The sequence below is a fragment of the Monocercomonoides exilis genome (genome assembly GCF_001643675.1).
Source record: "Monocercomonoides exilis strain PA203 chromosome Unknown scaffold15-1837935, whole genome shotgun sequence".
In the NCBI taxonomy this organism is placed as follows: Eukaryota; Preaxostyla; order Oxymonadida; family Polymastigidae; genus Monocercomonoides; species Monocercomonoides exilis.
The window spans coordinates 288,558-309,457 of NW_027150560.1; the positions used below are offsets into that span (position 1 = coordinate 288,558).

Genomic DNA, 20,900 nt, shown 5'->3' on the forward strand with positions numbered 1-20,900 from the left:
ATGTAATATTTTGATCAATGCATATTTTTATTTTTATTAACAATGAAATGAAATGAAATGAAATAATTGTTTATTATTATTATTAATGTCTTCCCTTTCCTCCACGTGCTCCTTTTCCGCCTTTTCTAAATGACTTTCCACCCTTTCCTCTCCCTCCTTGAAACTTCTTTCCGCCTCCTCCTCTTTTCTTGCCTCCAAACCCTCCTCTACCTCCTCCTCTACCTTTTCCTTTCCTACTTCCGCTTTTTCCTCTTCTATTTCCTCCTTCATCTTCATCATCACTGCCTTCGCTATCGTCATCACTCGTCTTCATTCTCTTTGTACCAAATACATTATCTTTACCAATTCTTCCTACTAATCTCGCCGCTTTTGATGCATTTAAGCTTCCTTCTCCTGATAAAACGGCTCTGGCAATCATTGCGTCTCTCTCTCTCTCCGCTTCATTCCATTCTCTACCTGACTTGAATCCCTCTCCTAATCTTTCTCCATTTCCATCCTTTCCTCTCTTCCCCAAAGAGTGCTGCGCAATAATCATCATCTTTTTCACGGCATCCTTGCTTCCTTTTAGTGAAGGTGTTAAAGCCGTTCCTTGCTTTATGTGCTTTTCAGCATCAAAAACTGCGGATGTGTATGAAACAGAAGCTGGAATACCTCCTAAAACTTCTTTCGTTGATGTTGGAAATTCGTGTAGTCTGCGCCTCTCTGTCGTGGAAGATGAAGAAGATTGCTTAAAAGCATTTTCAATATTCTTTTCTTCTCGTTTTGACTGCTTTTGCCTTGCTTCCCGTTTAAGTTTTTCTCTTTCTTCGAATACATCGACTCCAAATTTCAATTTCTCTCCGGGTTGGTGTTCAATAATGATATCTTCTTTTTTGATATCCTTTTGCTTTTTCCTCATTCCCCATTTTGGCAGCCATTCTTGTGTTTCGTCATCAAATAATAATCGATCTTTTGATCTTCCTTTTGCAAATTTGCCAATTCCTTTCTTTTGTGCAAATTTTTCCCAAACTGTTGGTTCAGGCTTGATTGGCAGCTGCAATATATTTAATCATTAAAAAAAAGAAATATAAATATTAAATTATACTGGTTTTTCGCGTGGGAGTGGTGTAACAGGCTTTGGCAATTCAACAATTAGATTCTCTTGATCATCTCTATGTGATGGGAGTTTCATCAATTGCTCAATTAGTATTTGTACATTTCTTTTTGCATGCTCAAGAAAATACTCTTCAATTCCGCCTCTATAATAAAAATACATAAAAGTCGTTGCAAAGAAATTTAAAGTACACACTTTAAATCTTCTATATCTATTGGTTGAGTGTCAAACACCGATATAAGTCCAAGATCAGCTGATAAAGACATGAAATTTTCAGACTTTAGGTTTAGATCATATTTTCTTCATTTATAGAAACAAACACCGAAATAAATACTTATCTCTTGTTGTATAATTTTGTATAGATTTTAAAAGAAATAATATTAAAAAATTTTATTTAAAAATACATATTCTTCGTCAATTTAGAAAAACTGTGTTAATTTTTGTATTTTAACAAAAAATAAAAAAAATAATAAAACAAAAATTCGAGCAAAATATGTTACGGATGAATTGAAGTATTTGCGATTTATATTTATTTGTTTTCTATTTATTTTTTATTTTTATTTTATTTTATTTTTTTTTTAATTTGAAATTTTTCAAAACTAAATTATGTTATGAGTCAAACAAATTATTTTTGCATTGTTCAAAAAAAAGGAAGAAAGTATGTATATGAAACGAAATTTTTTGCTCCATGAATTTTGTTCCACACTGTTCTTTCAGATTTTTCTCGACTTTTTCATATTACAATGTTTAATGTTGTACAGTTATGTCAGAGTTATAATCATTCAATTGAAGAAAAAGTATGGAACAAATCATTAAGTTTTTCATGAAATGAAAGAATTCTGTCCTTGTTGCCCTTAAACAACAACAAACAAAAAACTATTGGCAAGACTGACAGATGACTTTTATCTAGAAAAAATTCTCCTTTTGAAACAATTATAGAAATATTTATTTCAATTTTTAAAAAGATTGACCACGAATCTTTGTTTTAAGTTCATTCAACAATAACAGTGAAAGATTGCATCGAGCTTTGAATAACTTTTTGTGTAAAAATGTGAATATTTTTGAAAACACGTTTTATTTGACCAAAAGTTCAGAAAAACAAGTAGTTTCGTATGTCTATTTTTGAACTCAGAAATGTGACTTTTCCTATTTAACAACAGCTCTTTCTTTCATTTAGATCAATCATTGGCTAATGAGACAATTGTGTTGAATTTCACATTTCCACGATTGATTTATTTTCTATAACAATAAATTTTCCTCATTGTCTCCACACAGAAAAAAGCTATGATCAAAAAAATAATCACACATATTTTCAATCAAAATATTTGAATCAAAAGATTTGTTTTAAAAAAAAACCCTTGAAAATGAACCAAAAAATAAAGTCTATTAACATAAAGAGTTCACAAACATTTTTTTGTGACAAATATTTGTTATTATGAAAACTTCAACACGTTGGAATTTAAATACGAATAATCTTTTGTCAGAAAGATAATGAGGCAATTATCCATCCATTGAAAAAACATGTTAATTCAACAATTTTGACCAACATAAATTCACACTAAAAAAACTTGAAAGTGATAAACATATTAAAATAGAATTAATTAATTTTTTTTGGTTCAACAAATAATAAAGAAAATACACTTTTTTCTATTGGACTTAAATTTTATTTTGTTCATAATCTTATTTTTTCTTTCTCCAACAAATATTTTGTGAAAATCAAAAACACTATTTAATGAACAACAACATTAATATTTCTTTTGAAATTTCACATTTATAAAATGAACGATAGGTTTCAATACTTTATTCTGTGATAAAAAATGATAGAAAATGAATGAAAAAATCAAAGATTATATTTTTTTATGAGAAAAATGTTACTGAATGTACATGAAATAATGAGATGGAAGATCTTATCCGATTTTGACCATATTCGGAGCAAATGAGAACAATTTCAACATCTTCAATCGATTTTCATTTGTTGTTTCTATTCGAGATGAAACAACATTCCTTTTATTTATGATGTTTCAAAAAAAATTCTTCGTTTTTTTCTCAATATATATATATCAGTTTCATAATTAGCTAGCAAACATTAAAACGTGTTGCATTTCTGTTATTGTTTATCTTTATTCAACTCAACAAAAAGTTCTGATTCATATTTATAAAAAAAATGTCAATGCTTAGCTCATTTTGGATAATATCGTACGAAGGAAAAATGTGGTTTTTCGTCCATTTTTCAGTTCATAGTTTAAAAATTTTTCATAGAAATAAAATATTTAAAGATATAACAATGCAGCCACATAATCATTTCTGATCTTGAGATATTTTTGTAAATCGAAACTGAAATTCAGAAAATACTTAAAGTTTTTATTTGTTCCCAATATGTTTCACCAAAGAAATCCTTCAAAGCAACTTTGAAATTTTTTTGTTAACAAACAAAATTTTTTATTAACGAAGATTTGTTTCATTCTGTAGCTCAAAAATCATTTCTTCAAATTCAAAAAGCTCATTCTATTGGTTTCATGAAACATGAAACAGCATAATTCATCGATTTGTGAAATCTTGGACAATAGAAACCATTTTTTTTTTGAAAAAAGAATTTAAAATGAAATGGTTATTATTCAATATAAAAATTATTTTTGGAAATATTTCTGAACAAGAATCAAAAAGAAAGAAAGAAAGTTAGAAAAGAATGGAAAAGATAAAACAAAACTTTAAACACTTTCGATATTGTTTCAAAAGAATAGTATTCTTAATCAATTGAATACCTTTTGTATGTATTTTGATTAATTGAATGAATATTGTGATAACCATTGTTAAATTTGTTTTTGCTTTTATGATTATTAAAGAAAGACTTTTTTATAAAAATCAAATTCCAATCATAATTCCTGTTTATTCAATGAGATTTGTGAAATGAACCACTTCGATTCAAATTCAATTCATTCATCTTTCAATTGCAATTATAACACCAAAAAAATTCAAAATTGAAAAATTTTCAAGCAAAGTCGAAAGTTCGAAAAACTTCAAATTTTCAAAAAGTTGACAACAATCATCAAAAGTTAAAAAAACATTGTTTTTGTTAAAATATCAATGACATTTGTTGTTTTTATGATTTTTCATCTTTTTTCTGATATTTTTCTTTGCTTTCTTTTGTTCAATTTAAAAATTTTAAAATATGAGATAAATACTGATACATTTTAATCTTATTTCAATTGAAATAACACTGCTTTTCAAAAGATTTGCAGAAAAATATAATTTAAATTTTTTCATAATTAATGAAGAATGATGAACGCAATATTGGATCTCTTATTTCGCATCTTTTTAATCAAAAAACTCATTTCTTGTGGAAAGAAATAAATGTTTTTACTCTCCTACAAGTATATGATTGAGTTTATTTTGGTTCGAAATTTTCAATATTTGCAGAAAACAACAACACAAACATTGCTGATTATAATCACAACAACAAAATAACAATATTTTTCGACAATTGAATTATCATAATATAACGTTTATTTTTTTTATGTTATAATTTCGATTTCGATTGAAAGTTTTTCGATTTTGTATTATTTTTGGTGTAATTTGAAAATTTTAAAATTTTTAACATGTAATACATAAATTAATTACAAGCATCATCTTCAGTGCGGTCTTTTTCACGTTTTCTATTATGTGTTGAATCATAATTTTATTTTGACCTTTTTTAATCAAGACCTTTTTTTTTAATTAATCATTAACTTTACCCACAATTTCATATTTTTTAAGATTTAAAAGTATATATATGAATTCAACAGATAAAAACAAATACATTTTGAAACAAACCCAATTTCGCATGGGGGGGAGATGGGGGGTTCAGCCCCTTCATTGAACTCTGCGTAAAATTGGAGGGTCACATGTGGCATAAAACCATTTGTTTGTTAAAAATGTTATTTTTCGATTATTTTATCATTTCATTTCAATTAAAAAAATATTAAATTATTATGATGATAAAAATATTATTAAAAAATTGAAAATATCAACAGAAATAAAATTAAGAGAAGGTCAGAAAAAATTGCAGCGTGCAATGTCTTCACGCAAGTACAGGAATTATCACAGTTGGCTGGAGCGAATGGCTCACATCGTTGTTGATGGAGTTGTTCGTATAGCAGATGCTATAAATTTGAAGGAATTTATCCGAACAGGTATCAAAAATGCAGTTCGAGCGCTGAGAAAAGGAAGGCTGGTTGGTAAAATTGGCAGACCTGCAGCAGGAGTTGGTGAAAAGGAAAAAAGAGTTTTAGACATCATTCACTTTGAAGCAAAGTCTGGCACATGTTTAACTTTAAAAAAACAAGAGAATTGGTCTGTTTTTATTTTATTTATATCCTTTAATCAGTTGCTTTTCAGAAAGAAAATGTAATAAACGACAACGATGATGAAGACTCATTATTTCCGAAGTTTCAATGTCTGCTTCGAACGGCTTTGTCAAGTGTCATCCGGAGCTGAAGACAAAAACGCCTAAGAATTTGGACATCAACAGACTGGCTGTTTCGTGCAGAAGTGTTTATAAACCCTGGTATAAAACACTCGACGAGCTGCACGAAAAATACCACAACAATCCAGCTTTTATTTTAAATATCGACGAATCTTCAACGTGCGTTCCCACAGATTCAAAACAGCTTGTTGTGCATACAGCAGACACAAAAGCAGATTATACGAAAGAACCACCAAGAATGATAAATTCTGCATTCGTGGCAGCTGTTGCAGCGGATGGATATGCCTTACCTTCTCTTATTCAATGGCCAAGTGTCAACCTTCCAGAGGAGCTGAAAAGCCTTTTATCTCCAACGCTTGAGATATGGGTAAATGGAAGCGGCTTGATGGAAAACGAGCGCTTCAAAAGGTGTGCTCTCACAGTTCTTCTACCTTCCATCATCGAAAGAAGAAAGCGCATGTCACTTGAAAACGAACACATTCTTCTCCTTCTTGATTCGCATGCATCTCGCGCAGATCCATCGATCTGGTGAGAATTCCAAAAGCAACAAGTCGACGTTTTAACCGTCGTGCCACACAGCACACACCTCTGTCAACCACTAAACAGAGAAGTGTTTGCTGTGTTCAAATCTGAACTGACAAACAGATTTGAGGCTCCATCTTCTTCTTCATCTTCCTCTAAACGAGCTGCAATTTCCGACGTTCTGCCTCAAGCCATCCACACTGCATTATCTTTTGATGAAATACAGAAAGCTTTCGTCTGCAGTTGTGTTCTTCACAATTCTTCTGGGCCAGTTCTTTTGAAACTGCCCGAATCTTCGATTTACCCTCTTCCATCCCGAAGAAATAGATTCAACTTTTATGGAAAAGTGATAACCGACGAAAATCTTTCAGAGAAATGGGAAAATCATTTGAAAATGAATATTGAAAGGAAAAATGAAATGGATAAAAAGGAGAAAGATGAAGTGAAGACTGTTGTGGATGAAAATAAAAAAAATAAAAAGAAAATTTCTCCACGTTAAAAACGATGATTCTGACGATGAAAAAAAAGATAATTCATTAAATCGAGGTGAAGGAAAAAGGAAACTTGTCAGAAGAATTAATTCTGATTTCATTTTCTTTTAATCATGTTGTTTTTTTGAATTTTTTCACTTCATTTTTTTGGGTCGGAATAAAGAAAAAGGGTCAGGATAAAATAATAACCCTATTGAAAGAAATGAATATTGTCAAATAATATTTTGTTACAAAAGAAAAATCCTTTTTTTTTTTCCATTCCAATATTTAGCACAAATTTAATCACTTTGTTAAATATTCATTTTCCACTTTCATTAAAAACAACCAATGAATTATAAGAAATATTGTCAAACCATTCAGATATCTTGTTTTATTCAACAAAAGTTATTTTCAAATGAATTATCTCCTCATTGTCATACACACAAAATGCCCATTCCTTCAGCAACTGTTATCTGCATCCCTTTCCTGCTCCTTGTTGTGGTGAAGGAGTCTTTCCAGCTGCATCCTCTGCTTTCATCGAGTCTGTGCAAATTCAAAGAATTCGCGAAGAGCGAAGAAAACGTGGAATGAAAAGTGGATTTGTGTATTGAGTGTGAGAGAAGCGAAGAAGAATCTTTCTTTTCGAGTTCAATTGCCCAGCATTCAATCGAGAACAAAAGCCACATGCTTGCTTTGAAGAAATAGCAGTTTTCATGCAATCATCAAAAGATACAATGTTGGAATGGCTTTCACACTGAAAAAACATTCCCTTCAATTCTTCACAAGGCAGACTCTCATTCAATAAAAAAAACAATCACTTCACAATACTAGTGAATGTTACCAATCACTCGTTTTCTTCATCCAAACAACATCAGCCTTTCTGTCAATCGCAACTGCTGATTGATTTTCCTGCTTTCTGAAATGCTGCATCTGCAATGTCTCCAGGTTATTTTGGGTTTTCCCTCCATTGATCTCTCCTCCTCTGCAATTGCACTGCACATCACAGCTTCTTCAACAAAAAAGTTGCGATTTCTCAAATATCTTCTCTTCTTGTTCTTCAAATCCAATTTCACTCCTCTTTCATTTATTTCCTTTTCATCTCCCTTTCGTTTTAGCTAAAATACTTGCTTGGGCTGAGTCACAAAAAACAGTCATTGACAGCTGCAAATGAACAAACTGAGATAAATATCTTTCTGATGAAATGCGAATGTGCAGAAAGAGGTGCAAACAATTGGAATTGGCAACTTTTTGCTGAAATATTGTTCGCAGAGACAATGAATGTCACGTGGGTTTCTTCACTCACTCGGAACTCTGCAATGGCTGCTGCCATCTTGCCAGACAATGAAATTGTGAGGTATTTCTTCAAATATGACTGAGAAATTCAACTCTGAAAGTTCAGCGAAGAATCCTCGCTCCAGCTGAAACACATTTCGCTTTAAAAGCCGATGGTGCTGCCAGCTGCTTTGAAAATAATCACGATTCAGCTTCAAACTTATTTTCTGAGTTTATCAAAAATTCAGTTAATGATGAGCTGAATTGTCAAAATTGAAACTCCATTTGTGATGCCTTGCAAACCCCAGCCAAGTTGTCCCACCCCCAAAAATCATCACGAAATTTCTCCCAGAAGTCTGCTTGCAATCTCCCTGAATGAAGTTATTTCTCGGGAAAAAAATTCAATATTCATCAAAACATCAAAATATCAACCTCCAAAAATATCATGAAAAATATATGCACACATTGTGCATCAAACATATGCTCCTTTCATGTGAAATATTCAAATGCACAAATCTCGAAAACACTCGTGATGAAAAGAACTCCTATACAGTCATCAATCAATGCTCTCAAATTTATTCAGATGGGAAATTATCGCAAACGACAGTTGTTTTGCAGCAGAGCTTTGGGGATAATCAAGCAACCTCCATTCTTCAAACAAAATGGGAAAAACAACAAATGCCTGAAAAACAGTCAGAGAGAAATGACTTCAAGCAGGCAATCTGCAAAACAATGGCAGATAAAGTGCAGAAGGTTTCTCAGTATATTTTTAAACAAGAAAGCAAAACTTCTTCTCCACATTGCTCAATCGGTTGTTTTCATTCAATCGCTCAACCCAGTATGGCTGATGATCAGGCTTTTATCAAAGAATAAAAAAATTCATAACCAAATGAAACAAAAATTCATTCGAATGCTCTTGATAAAATGTGAAATGTGACCAAACAGATATTTCACGGTTTTGTGAGCAAGGATGCGTTGAAACCACAATTGAATTTGTGCATTTATCCTAATCCTTTGAAGCAAGATTTTTTTGTAGATAACAATAAACAATGTTTGAAAAATGATTGGTTGAGAACAGCAAAGGGATTTCGACAAGGCCAGATACATGGTGTGAGAAGAATGGAATATTAAGAATCAAATTGGAATCAAGCTCAGAAGTTTCCTGGAATTGAGAACTGAAATGCATTTTTTCCACTTTTTCTTTTTGATGCTTTCATTCCTCTCCACCAGGAAGGGAGTGAGGGGTTAGATTATCATTTTCCATGAAACTTCCACAGGGCATAAGCATTTGTTCCTTTCTGGATTTAAAAATCATTCGGTCATCAAGAAAAGCAATTGAATTTGGTTTGTGCAAATTTTTCTTTTTTTGTTTTTCAATATTGTTCAAAAACGAGAATTTTAACTTATCTGCTCATTTCATCCAGTATTGCACAGCCATTTAGATGAACAGAGGATGAGATGAAGTGTTCAACAGCCAGCTCGCTTTGACTATTTCAAACAAAACGATTGCCAAGAGCGGAGCAGATGTCAGAGGCTGCATCAGAACACAACAGGTACCATGGGATGCAATCAAGTCCATTGTGAATAACTTCCATATCTTTGGCTTGCTTTGAGCTCCAGCTGAAAATGTACCTCACTCACCTCATGAAGCAAGGTCAACAAAAAAATATTCAACCATCATCTTTGAATGCTTTGAAAGCCAGTTTTCGATTCAATACCAGTCTACGTGCCTAGCATGTGGTATTTCTATTCTCATTGTGAATCGACCTGATTTTTGTGAAGGCAAACTACCTGTTTGAAAATCGAGTGGAATCATCGAGATCTGAGGTTTTCCAGAAAAGAATATTCCTGTATTCACATTAGTCACTGAAGTGGAAGAAGAAAATGTAGAAGAAGAAGAAGAAGAAAAATGAAAAGATTGAGTGAAGGGTTCAAAGTGGAAGAGGAAAGAGACGGATGCATCATTTTGCACACAGTCGAAAACGAACTTCAACGCTTTTCAACAAAACAAGAAAAGATGGCACAATTTGATATATGTCAATAAGAATCCCGACTAGCGAAGACCAGAAAAATGAAGGTATGCTTTGGCTGTGCATTTCTTTTTTGTTATTGTTATTTGTGAAAAAAAACAAAAAATAAAAATGGAACTAGCCAAAGAAAAAGAAATATTTATTTTGTTCTTTTATCATTTTTTATTTTGATTTCAACACATTCAATTTTATCTTTTTTTGTTAGTTGTCTTTTGTTTTTTGAAGTGCTTTTGGCATATCAGTTGAGAAGGCCTGCGTTCCATATCCTATTAATCGGAACAGAAGACTTTGCAAAAGAGTCGGTTTGCTGGGGAAAAGAGCTGAGCGTGTCTGGATAAAAACTGTTGTTCGCTCACAGAGATAAATAAATGTGCAAGAAGAGGAAGATTGCTGGGAGCGAAGAAAAAATGGAAATAAGGCTATTTGAATGGCTGGGCTGAAGATGGCAGGGAAGCAATGTGCAAAGTCCACAATGTGGAAACATGAGGAGCAGATTGAAGGAGATTACAGAAAGAGGAAACAAAGAGGAAATATGGAGGAGCAGATGAAATGCCACTGGTTCTGATGCTGCTGATAATGATGTCTCAAGCAGATCTCTTCAGAAAAAGAGTAGAATTTGTGATAAATGGTTGAGAAGGAGAAGATTGCAGAAGAAACAAAGTTCAATTCATCCAAGATGCTTGTGCAGAATGAGGAAAAGGAGAAACAAATAAGAAAAAATAAACAACAAAGAAGATATCAGAGAGAAGATTGGAACTGAAGGGAAAGAAGAGAGAGAGAAGAGGAGATTGAGGAATGGAAGAGAGGAAGAAAGGGATTGTGGAATGGGCCTTCATTCAACCAAAATAATAGAATGTTTCACAAAGATTTTCATCTTTTGTTTTCAGGGAAGAGCAGAGCAAGGGGTGAAGAAAGGCTCATCATTTGAATGAATCAAAAGATGAATCATTTTGTATTTCTAAATTTTTTATTTATTAGCCAGATTTGTGGTACTTTTATGAAAACTTTTTTCTTTTTTCAATTTATCCTTGGCTTTGATTCAATGAGATTTAATGGTATGCTTGTTCAGTGCTTCAATTAGAATTTGATACTTTTCTCATTTCATTTTCTGATATAATATTTGTTTGATATTTATATTTATATTTGAATTTATATTAATTAAAAATTTTGATTTTTATATAATTTTTTTCTTATGTTTTCATATTTAATTATTTCATATATTGTCAGATGCTGATTCATAAAGCGGAATATATGAAGAAGCGTTGTTATATCAAGGCTGCATCAAATATTTTGTGAATTATTATCAAAATGAAATGTCAAACATTCATTTTCTTTTCAATCAGGAATTTGCAATATTTAATTATGGCCATTTTGATCCTTCAAAAAATAATTTCCTTCATCATCAAAATTGTGTTATCTCATTGAAATGAATGTGCATTTGCAGTTTTTTGCGTGCTTGCTCCTTGCAAATATGTTTGAAACAAAAGGCGTTTCTGGAAGTTCCACATGGAAAAGCGAAGGTTTCCTCTCAAATGTTCATTTTTCTAATTATCATGCTTTCTCAGGCCAAGACAATGCAAGTGATGCTCAATTTCCATCAAAGGTTGATGACAGTTATTCATTTGAACAGAGAAATGCATCTGTAGTGAAAAAGTGGAAGTCAGGAACATTTTCAGTGATAAATGCATTTTTGGGATTCTACAATTCTACAGTCGGACTGAAAAATTTGGCACTTGAATATTCTTCTCCATCATGTGTGCAAATAATAGACAAGTCAAGTGTAGTGATGGAATCGTGTGTTTCCCACCAAAAATCAACAACTCCTTTTCTTTTGCAAAGTGGGTCAATCAACATTGTGAATTTCACTATGATCCCTCAAATCAGTCTTTGTTCCAGAAGTCTCGTATTTTCATCTGATGATTCAAATTCGGTCGTTTTGAGAAATTCCATCATGGCAGATCTTTCTATTTCAGCTTCAGACTATTTTGTTGTTTCAGGAAAGAGCAAAAGCGAACAGATTGATAATTGTGTCTTCAGGAACATGTCTGTGAAATCTGACAAAAGATGTGATAATAAAATGGAGCAATTTTGTATTCGAAGTGGAATGGATGGCTGCCTCATTTATTCGTGTGTGAATGTGTTTGAAGGAGGGATCTCAGGTGGATCATTTTCGTCAGAAGAATTCATCTGCAGAAACACATCAATAAGCTTCGGGAAAAGAGAAATGAATGCTCTTCAGAAAAAAGGACAGATGAATATAACCGATAGCCAATCATTTTCGTTGTGTGAATGGACCGATTGCACAGCACCACAAGGAGGTGCTCTTTATGTGCATGACAATGAAAATGCGATTCTGAAAGTTGAAAATTCGTCATTCACAAGATGCGATGCCACATCCACAAGTGGAGGAGGAATATTAGCAATAAAAATTGCTGAATGCATCGTGCAACATACAACAATTACCGAATGTTCATGCGCTGCAATTAATACAGATTATGAAGGCGGAGGTTTATCAATTGTTAATATTTTTAACCAACCAATGATTGATAATTGTTTATTTAACAACTGCTCTTCTGGTGATGATGGAGGGGCAGTGGATCTGCGTCAAGCGAAAACTCAAAGGCAGAATGAATGCATTATTAATTCGATCTTTAAATACTGTGGAGGAAATAATTCTGGAAGTGAAGGAGGAGCAATATTGCATTGGAATCCAATAGATAAAGTGATAATCTCAAATTGTTTTTTCATCAATTGCTATTCAATGGGTTCAGGAGGAGCAGTTGACCAACTGATAAATGATAATAATAACGGAATTTTGTTTTACTTCTGTTTTTTCCATAATAATACATGCGCTCTTTGGGGTCATGATATTGTTCTTCACAGTTCAACATCAAACAATATTGATTCCAGCTGCTTCTCAACAAGGAATACATCAAACAGAGTCAGCTTGGATCATTCAAAAATCATAGATAGAAGTGAATGGCTTCGAAACGATTTTGGAAAAGTGAGGTTTGTCTCATCAACACAAATACAACCAAATTCAAAAGATACATATGCGTGTGGGCTGGATAAAAGCTATCCTTGCAACACCATCAGCCATTGTTTAACACAACTGATTCCAGATTTTGTCACCAATGTTGAAGTATTTTCGGAAACGATTTCAGAGACGAAGAGTGTGGACTGTGGAACAAATGCTTTCACAATATATGGTCAAAGTGATTCAACAACAACTGTGCAGACAGAATTAGAAGCTGCTGGGTTGACTCTTTTTACTGTCTCGACAGGAACATTGACTGTCAATGATCTTGCCCTTGTGCATGACTCAGCATATGAAAATAATCGAGCCTCAAGGCTATTTGAGATCACTGGAACTGGAAAGATGCATGTCAGCAGACTGAACATATCTGTTGGAAGCGGACACTCAACAAAAACAGCATTCACCACAGAGCTGATAAATGTTCAGGGAGGAATATTTCATATGGAAAATGTGAATTGGGCAAAGACCATCTCAACAACTTCGCTGATTTCTCTTTCTTCAACAAATGAGATTTCATTGACATTTTCAGGGAGCACATTTAATGGGATTGAGAGAACAAGGAATGGAGCAGCTGTGATGTCATTGGAAAACGACAAGGCAAACATTGATCTGAATTCTTGTTCATTCGAAGGTTGTGGAAGCACAAGTTCAGAAAATGGAGGATCGATGATGCTGTGTGTGGGAGAAGCAAATGAAGTGAAAGTGGAAGGTGGATCTTTCGATGAGTGCTTTTGTTCATCTTCCAATGGTCTTGGAGGAGGAATCCTCGTTCAGTTGTTGAACGAAAATCCCAATTTTCAGATCTCTTCTTCATTTGGCACAAACACAGCCAAATGGGGAAGTGATATTTTTGTTGACTCAATCGATCTGGAAACAACAGCAAAAGGTAGAAAGATAGCCCCGTTGACAGCTTCACTGGATTCTTTCGATAAGGTGAGAGGATATGACAATGGAAACACGAGTTTGGCAATCCCTCTGTGCATTTATCTCCTTCCCACTCCAGAAGAAATTTATGTGAGCAATACCGAGGCATATGATCATTCACATTGTGGAATTGTCCAATTTCCTTGTTTGACAATGAAGCACTCACTCACACGACAAACAGAAACAAAGAAAGTTGTTGTGAATGGAATGATTTTGATGAGCGATGAATTGGCATTTGAAGAAAAGAAACATGAAATCAAAGGAGATGATAAACAAAGTGGCTGGACAGTCTCTGATGCAAGTTCAACATCCAATTCAACGATGATAACAGCAAGTGTTGAAACAAAATTGTCAAAACTTATCTTCTCTATTCCTCCTTCTCTTTCACATTCAACTTTTATTTCTTCATCTTCACAACTGACTTTGTCTCAATGTTCTCTTTCTCTTCAAAATCCTTTATCTGAATTGACATTTCTATTCTTATCTGTTGAGTCTGGGACATTGACCATTGAATCGTTTTCGGCTTCTTCAATCACTTTGAATGGAAATCCATTGATCTTGTTGACTGGAAGCAGCACAAATACCGATTCAATGAGTACCAAATGGCTGAACATGACGAAGTGCAATTTCACAAAAATAGAAAGAAGAACAGGAAGTGGAGGCTGTGTGAGCATCGATAACAGCAATGATGAAGATTCAAATGGAGAAATAAATATTGAAGAATGTGATTTTGATGAATGTTCTGTTTTGGCTGATGAAAGCAGAGGAGGGGCAATCAATGCTCAGTTGAAAGGGAATACTCAATTGAATGTTATTTTGTGCACATTCACAGGATGCACAGCACCAGCTGAAGAAGGAAAAACTGGCTTTGGAGGAGGGATGGCACTGAAGCTGATTGATGATGATTCTTCATTTGTGATCTCATCACCTGTTTTTGAGGAAGACAAACCAAATGTTGCGAAATATGGAAATGATCTGTTTGTTGAATCATCCGACTTGACGAAGAGCATCACAAACACCTCTCTTCCATTTGTGTCTGGTCATCTGTCAGATATTTCGTTGGATTCTATGAGAGGGTTTGATGGGAATGATACAGTGAATGCTATTCCACTGATTTATTTCTGGAGAGCATTTGGCTCAGAGATATTTATCAGAGATGATGGAAAAGATGTTTGCACTTGCGGGTTCTCAGATTATCCTTGTTTATCAATCGATTATTCATTGGATCGATTGCCTGAAGGAAATGAAAAGAATATTAACATCATTGGGAAGGGGATTCTTCAGAAGAGTGTTGATGTGAGTGGGTTTTCAATAAGCTCAAATAATACAGACATATGCTCTTTGGAATGTCTCTCATCACTTGAAGGAGCAGAAGGAGCAGCAATGAAGATTTCTGGAATTGCCAATTTCGAACTGATTGACTTTGTTATTCCATCATCCTTCACAAGTGGAGTCAATTATTTGATGCATGTTGGATCAAGTGAAGGATTGTTGACTCTGAAAGACTGTTCATTCTCAAAAAATGAAGAAAGCAGAGGACAAATTACTAATTTTGGGTTGATAAAGGCAGATGGAGGGACGGTTGTATTGGAATTTGTGTCAATGCAATCACTATCCTTTTCAAAGGATGTTATTTCTGTGTTATCTTCAACGATTCTGAATGTTAAAAATTTGACAATGAAGAATATTGAGTTGAATAGAGCAAGCGGATTGAGGATATCAAAGAGTTCAGGGAGAGAAAAAAATGAAGTTGAACAAGATGTTGTAATTGAGTGGAGTTCATTCGAAGAAGTCACCCAAAATACAACAGATGATATTCCCGTCATCCGGAATGACAACGATGACGAGACATTGAAAATGGTGATTCGAAACACAACGATGAAGAAGTGTGGCGGAACGAGGTGTGGAAAGGGAGGAGGGATGTTTTGTGTGTTGAATGAGGGAGGAAAGTTTGACTGCTCATTTTGCACGATTTCTGAGTGCTTCTGCTCCACCACAGGAAGAGGCGGGTGGCTGTTTCTGGAATGTACCTCGGTGGTTGAACAGCCTCTGAATTTTGTGTTGTCGAATATCACATTCAAAGACAACTCTGCGTTCAGGGGAAGAGATGTGTATGTGAGATGCCATTCAATCGAAACACAAATTGTTGATGAGCAATTCCTTTTGGATTTCAGAACACCGTTTGTGAAGGAGCGTGCAATATGGGGTGCCACAACAGACTCGTTTGTTGGGGAAGAGGATCTTCTGCTGAGGGTTGTGAAATATCAGAGTGAGACGATATTTGTTTCTTCAGCAACAGGCAATCACACAGACAGCAAGCAATGCGGAGAGTTCAATGCTCCATGCCACTCATTGGATGTTGGAGTTCAACACATCATTCCTTCATCATATTCTCAGCTGTTGATCTCAGAGGAGACGATCATCAATGGGGAATGTGATGTGCATGATGTGATCATCCGCTCACTTGAGTCTCCCTCAACAGCTTTGGTGTATCTGAACTCAACGATTAATGTCAATGAGGGAAGTCTTCTCAAAACCTCAGAGAAAGTTCGGATGGAGAGTGTGAAATTTAACTTTGATCAATAGCTTTCGTATTCAGGCAGTTCTGTTATCCATGAGGCAAGCGGCCAATTATCTCTTTCATTTGTTGACTTCTCTTCTGTTGGAGAGTCAAACATCAATCAACTTGTTGTTGTTCTCAACTCGACCTTGCTGAGCATTGCAAAAGGGATTCTGCATGTTGACAACTGCTCAGCATCACTCCTTTCTTTCAAGAAACCTTCATTTCTGCTGAATGGAGATGAGATTTCGATGACAAATATGAAGCTGGAACAGATTGAATCAACAAGAAATGTTGTTGAGATTGGGCAATGTGGAAGTGTTGTGCTGAATGGAATTGATGCAGATGGAGTGAAATTGCCTGAAGGTTGCATCCTTTCAATTGGCAGTTCAGCTTCGGGAAGTGTTTCGGTTGGAAGCTCCTCATTCAAGAACTGCTCGAGGAATTCAGAAGGAGCTTCTGTTCTTTCCGCTTCTTCAACTTCTGCTCAAATTGTTCTTTCCAACTGTTCCTGTTCAGCCTGTAATTCTCTGTTAAGCAAAGGAAGCATGATGGAGATGAACAATACGAAGGATGTTTTGATGGATTCGTGTCGATTTGTTGGAGTTCTTGCAAAAGAAAGTGAAAGTGAGAGAAATAATGCATTTGAAGAACTTTGCAAGTGGAATAGTTCGGTTGTTGATTTCTTAAGCAGTTCTGCGATGATGAAAGATACAACAATCTGCAACTCATCAAAGGGAGGGATAACAGTGAGCGGAGGATCCGTGATGATTGAAGCAGGAAACTTCAGCAACAACAATCCTTTCATTGAGAAATATCCTTCGCTTCGTCGAAATATCATCTGCTCTGATTCTGCTTCAATGACCATTTCCAGTTTGAAAGGAGGAGATGGAGTGAAGGATGACTCATCAATGTGGATATTGAATGACGGAAGTCTAATTGAAGGGATTGTTTCTGAAAGAGCATCTTCACTTTTCATTCCAGTGTTAGAGGGTGTTGAAACAAGGGAGAAAGGAGAAGAAATGGAGGTTGTGTTCAAAGGGAAGCTTCTTCTCCCGTGCAACTTGTCATTCAAGGTTGTGAAACAGATTGGAGAAGAAAAGCAGATAGAGAAATATGAGTTTGATGAGAGTGGATATGTGTTTGAGACAGAAGTTGAAGGAAGACTGGCAAGGGAGATGATAAGTGAGGCAGGAGAAGGGGTGGAAGTGAGAGCGAGCATTTTGTTTGGAGATAACAAAAACCCATCATCCACTGATTCTTTCATTGTGAAGAACAGAAGCGAGCCAAAGGTGAATGGAGATGAAAGGATTGTTGAAGGAGGGAAAGAAAGGAAATCATATTGGTTGTTGATTGTTATTGTGCTTGTTGTTGTTCTTTTGTTTATTCTAATTGTTGCAGTAATTTCAACACTTCGGTGGAGGAGAGTCAAGAATGAAGCAGAAAATCTGAGAGAGATTGTGAATGATAACATCAGAAAGGATCCGAAGCTGATTGAGATGGTGACGATGGAGATGTCACCTGAGGAGCAGTGGCGAAGGGCAGAGAGAGAGGCAGAAAAGAAGAATGAAGAAAGGATGAAGAAGAGAGTGTATGAAAAAAGTTTGGGACACTCGGAGTCATCGGAGCATTTGTTGAGTGAGAGTGGCTCAACAGAATACATCTTGGGAAAGGACTCAGACAAGATCCCAGAATGGGCATTGGAGAAGGTTGAAGAAGAGGAAATTAGAAAACAGACTCCATCACCATCAATTTCTTCGACATGTTCAACTGATTCAGATTCCACATTTGTTCGAGGGGAGGATTTGTGCCCAACCACCTCATCAATGTCGAACTTGGTGGATGCAATGGCCTGTTCATCCCCTCATGAGAAGTTGATAGTGGATTTGAGGGATTCGCTGTTCATGCTGCTTCATGGGCTGAACAAGACAAAGGAAATGCCGATTGGCACATTGAAAGAAAGAGAGCAAACAGCTGCACAGGTGTTGTTCTGGGTGGCAAATCTCGCTCTCCATTCGTTTGATGAAATGGAAAACCCTCTTCAATCTCTTTCCAATTTGAGCCCTCACATTGTGTTGTTTTCTGAACACATGGTGATATGCATTGTGATGCATTCAGACTTATTGTCAGAAGATGATTCTGATTCATCCTCCATCTCATCATCAACTGTTGTGACATCTGCCAGTGATGATAGTGAAAGCGACTCTCTGCCCTCATCAGCGTTTGAGGATGAAGATGACTTCAAAAAAGAATGTCTGAGATGGAAGGCGCCAGAGCTGCAGATGAACAAGAAGATGGGGGCAACAAAGGAATCGGTGTCATTCTCGATTGGGATGATGCTGTGGGAGTGCCTGACCCTTCAAATCCCGTTTGGAGAGTATGAGGCAGAGGTGGCTGGGCAGAAGATAGTGAATGGAGAAAGACCGATCTTGGATAATGTTAGACAAACGCGATTGTTTGAGATACTCAGGGATTGTCTGTCGAATCACGTGAATAGCAGACCTTCATTGCAAGGCATAAAGCGAGTATTCATCCAGCTATTTCCTGAATCAGGGCAAATGATTACGATGTCAGATGCTGTGGACTATGAAACAGAATCAGAGGAGCATGGAGGCGGGAATAGCGGAGATGGAGAAACAAGTATTGTGAGTTATTGAAAGGAATGAAAAAAGACAATGAAGAATGAAAAAAAATAAATAAATAAATAAAAATAAAAAAAAAAAATAAAAATAAAAATAAAAGATAAGAAACGATGCATGCAATTATGAGGAATGATTGATGGATAGAATCGGATTTGGAATCGGATTTAGAAGCGATTTTCTGATGAAAGATTTTGAGAATGTGTAACTTTGAATGTTGCATCTCTGCTTGATTGAGCAAACACATGCTTTGAAGAGAAAAAGATTGCGATTTAACGATCAACCTGAATCTTTTTAGCTATTCAAAGCAATTGTAACATGAAAAAAAGAAAAAAGAACCATTTTTTTCTTTCAGTGTTTCTTTCGTTATTTCTTTGAGCAGTTGGAGTTGTTTTGATCACGCCTAGGGAAACAAAAGTTAAGCATCATCAGAACAAGAATATTTATGTGATGAAAACTGATTATTTCCACTGAAAGCAAACAGTTCCGTAGCACATCTATTATGGGGGATAATCACAGAGTATTTGATTTCCATTTTTCAGAATATGTTAAAACGGCTGCACTTAAAGTTGGAGCGCAGCCAAGGTGGATGGTCATTTATCCAATTGTCCAGACAATTGGCAGCATAGGGCCACATAATCCTGTCTGCATAAACACAAGTTTTGGCACATCTATTAACTCTTCCGAATGGAAGTACAGCATTCCATTCTTCTCAAGGAATGAGAGGAATACAACATTGGAAGGCAAAGATTTGTTGGTGCAGTTGAAATTGTTGATGACCACATTGAATTTTTCACGATTTTTTTGAGATATAGGTGATTGCGATTGGGGTGGACTTTTTAATGGGACACTTTCCTTTATTGGCACTTTATTTGTTTTGATGTGCCAATCAAGCGAGAATTCCAAATTAGTTTCAATGCCCTAACTGACCTTTTAAATCAAATTTTTTTACACTATTATTTGCAAGGTAGTTATTTTTTTGTTTTTGTTTGTTATCCATTTCGAAATTGAGGTGTTTTTTTGTTTTTTGTTAATTTCAAAGTTATTCTAAACATCCAACAAAGATTTTCTCAAAAATCTGAAACAGAGATTTGAAAAATATTGACTTTTGTCTATTTATCTTTGAAAAATATTCAAAAGATTTTAAAACGATTTTTTTTTTTTTTTTTTTTTTTTTTTTTTTTTCATTTCATAATATTTTAACAAACAAACAGAAATCTGATTTATTTTATGGTTTTTAAATAATGGCAAAAATAAAGGAAACAAAATGAGTGAAATGTTCGAAATAAAGTCTTTGTGTGAAATTAGTAGTCCATTGCTGAATTATGATAATTTGATACAATTAATAAGTTTTTCACTTGATTTGATATATGATCATTTGATAAAGTGTTTCACAATTTTTTTGTCGAGAACAATCAGGAACTTCAACACATCCTTTTTTGGGAGAAAAGAAGTTGGGCTATTCTTCTTGGACATTAAGTACTGACTCCAATCATTGCATCCTATTATGTGACTGCTTCTTCTTGATTCATTTCCCAAGAGTATCCCAATTATCATGGTTATCTTCAACTGGTTCTTCAACCTTGTTGGGGAATACTGTTTCTTTTTCGGAAGCCTTGGGCAAATTCAAAGACATGATTTGAGCTGGCCGATCAAATTCATTTGTGTCCTGTTAGCAAAACTGACTTTGGGACTTCCTTTTTTCTAACGTTGACAATAAAGTGTCTGTCATTTTTGAAGCTAAATTTGCTTTGAAGTGTGAACGAGTTGGAGTGTGTGAGGTTGGGGACATACGTGCATTCCTCGCAACCATTGCTTCTGTCACTCTCTTGGTCAACAGTGCGGAAATTGCTGCATATTTGAGAGCGAAAGGTCGATATTCATTGGGAAT

At 34.9% G+C, this 20,900-nt stretch overlaps 2 protein-coding genes across 2 annotated transcripts; one reads left to right on the plus strand and one right to left on the minus strand.

Annotated features, from left to right (window-relative positions):
* Positions 1-7: 7 nt before the first annotated feature.
* Positions 8-1,359, minus strand: MONOS_4571 (putative ribosomal biogenesis regulatory protein; the record flags this gene model as incomplete). The annotated part of the gene is made up of 3 exons (XM_067874656.1): positions 8-1,033; positions 1,085-1,238; positions 1,289-1,359. The coding sequence occupies 3 exons, from the start codon at positions 1,357-1,359 to the stop codon at positions 83-85; spliced, it is 1,176 nt and encodes a 391-aa protein (XP_067729857.1). The 3' UTR covers positions 8-82.
* Positions 1,360-11,275: 9,916 nt separating this feature from the next.
* MONOS_15716fu15781 (uncharacterized protein) lies at positions 11,276-16,396 on the plus strand (the record flags this gene model as incomplete). Its single annotated transcript, XM_067868609.1, has 1 exon — positions 11,276-16,396. The coding sequence occupies one exon, from the start codon at positions 11,276-11,278 to the stop codon at positions 16,394-16,396; it is 5,121 nt and encodes a 1,706-aa protein (XP_067729858.1).
* Positions 16,397-20,900: the final 4,504 nt, after the last annotated feature.